Source organism: Solanum stenotomum, unplaced genomic scaffold, assembly GCF_019186545.1.
Source record: "Solanum stenotomum isolate F172 unplaced genomic scaffold, ASM1918654v1 scaffold20520, whole genome shotgun sequence".
Classification (NCBI taxonomy): Eukaryota; Viridiplantae; Streptophyta; class Magnoliopsida; order Solanales; family Solanaceae; genus Solanum; species Solanum stenotomum.
In genome coordinates, this window is record NW_026026085.1 from 1 (window position 1) to 522 (window position 522).

General features: G+C 42.9%; 1 protein-coding gene across 1 annotated transcript; it reads right to left on the reverse strand.

The window, feature by feature from the left end:
• Positions 1–6: 6 nt before the first annotated feature.
• Positions 7–349, reverse strand: LOC125850905 (peroxisomal membrane protein 13-like; the record flags this gene model as incomplete). Its single annotated transcript, XM_049530735.1, has 1 exon — positions 7–349. A coding segment is annotated over exon 1 (301 nt), but the record flags the coding sequence as incomplete, so codon positions are not given.
• Between the last annotated feature and the right edge of the window lie 173 nt (positions 350–522).

A 522-nucleotide genomic window follows, 5' to 3' on the forward strand; every position in this document is an offset into this window, starting at 1 on the left:
TGAAGGAGACCCAAAAGCCTGGTGGAGAAGGTGGAGCACCATATGGATTATTTGGATCTTGGTCCCCATAGGGTCCCATGCCCATGCCGCCCATGCCGCCCATACCGCCCATGCCATAACCTCCCATTGAGCCACCATACCCACTATTGTACATTCCTCCACCATACATGCCACCGCCTGCAAGTCCACCATAACCTCCTCTGTACATACTGTTTCCATACAAACCACTTCCGTATGTGCTTCCGCTTCCATAGCCACCACCATAAGAACCATATGTTCCAGTTCCATATCCAGAATTATAATTCATACCTGTATTAATACCTGCATAATGACCCAATCAAGCAAATAATGAGATTGGGTACTCTATAAAAAAGGACTTCAATTGCAATAACTAACTTCAATTACTGGATCAAAACTTTCAATGATTGAGAAAGTTTCTTCACCAAAAGAGGAAACGAAAAGAGTATGTCCATAACAACATTTTGATTTGGCTTGGTAAACACACAGATGCCATTCATACTT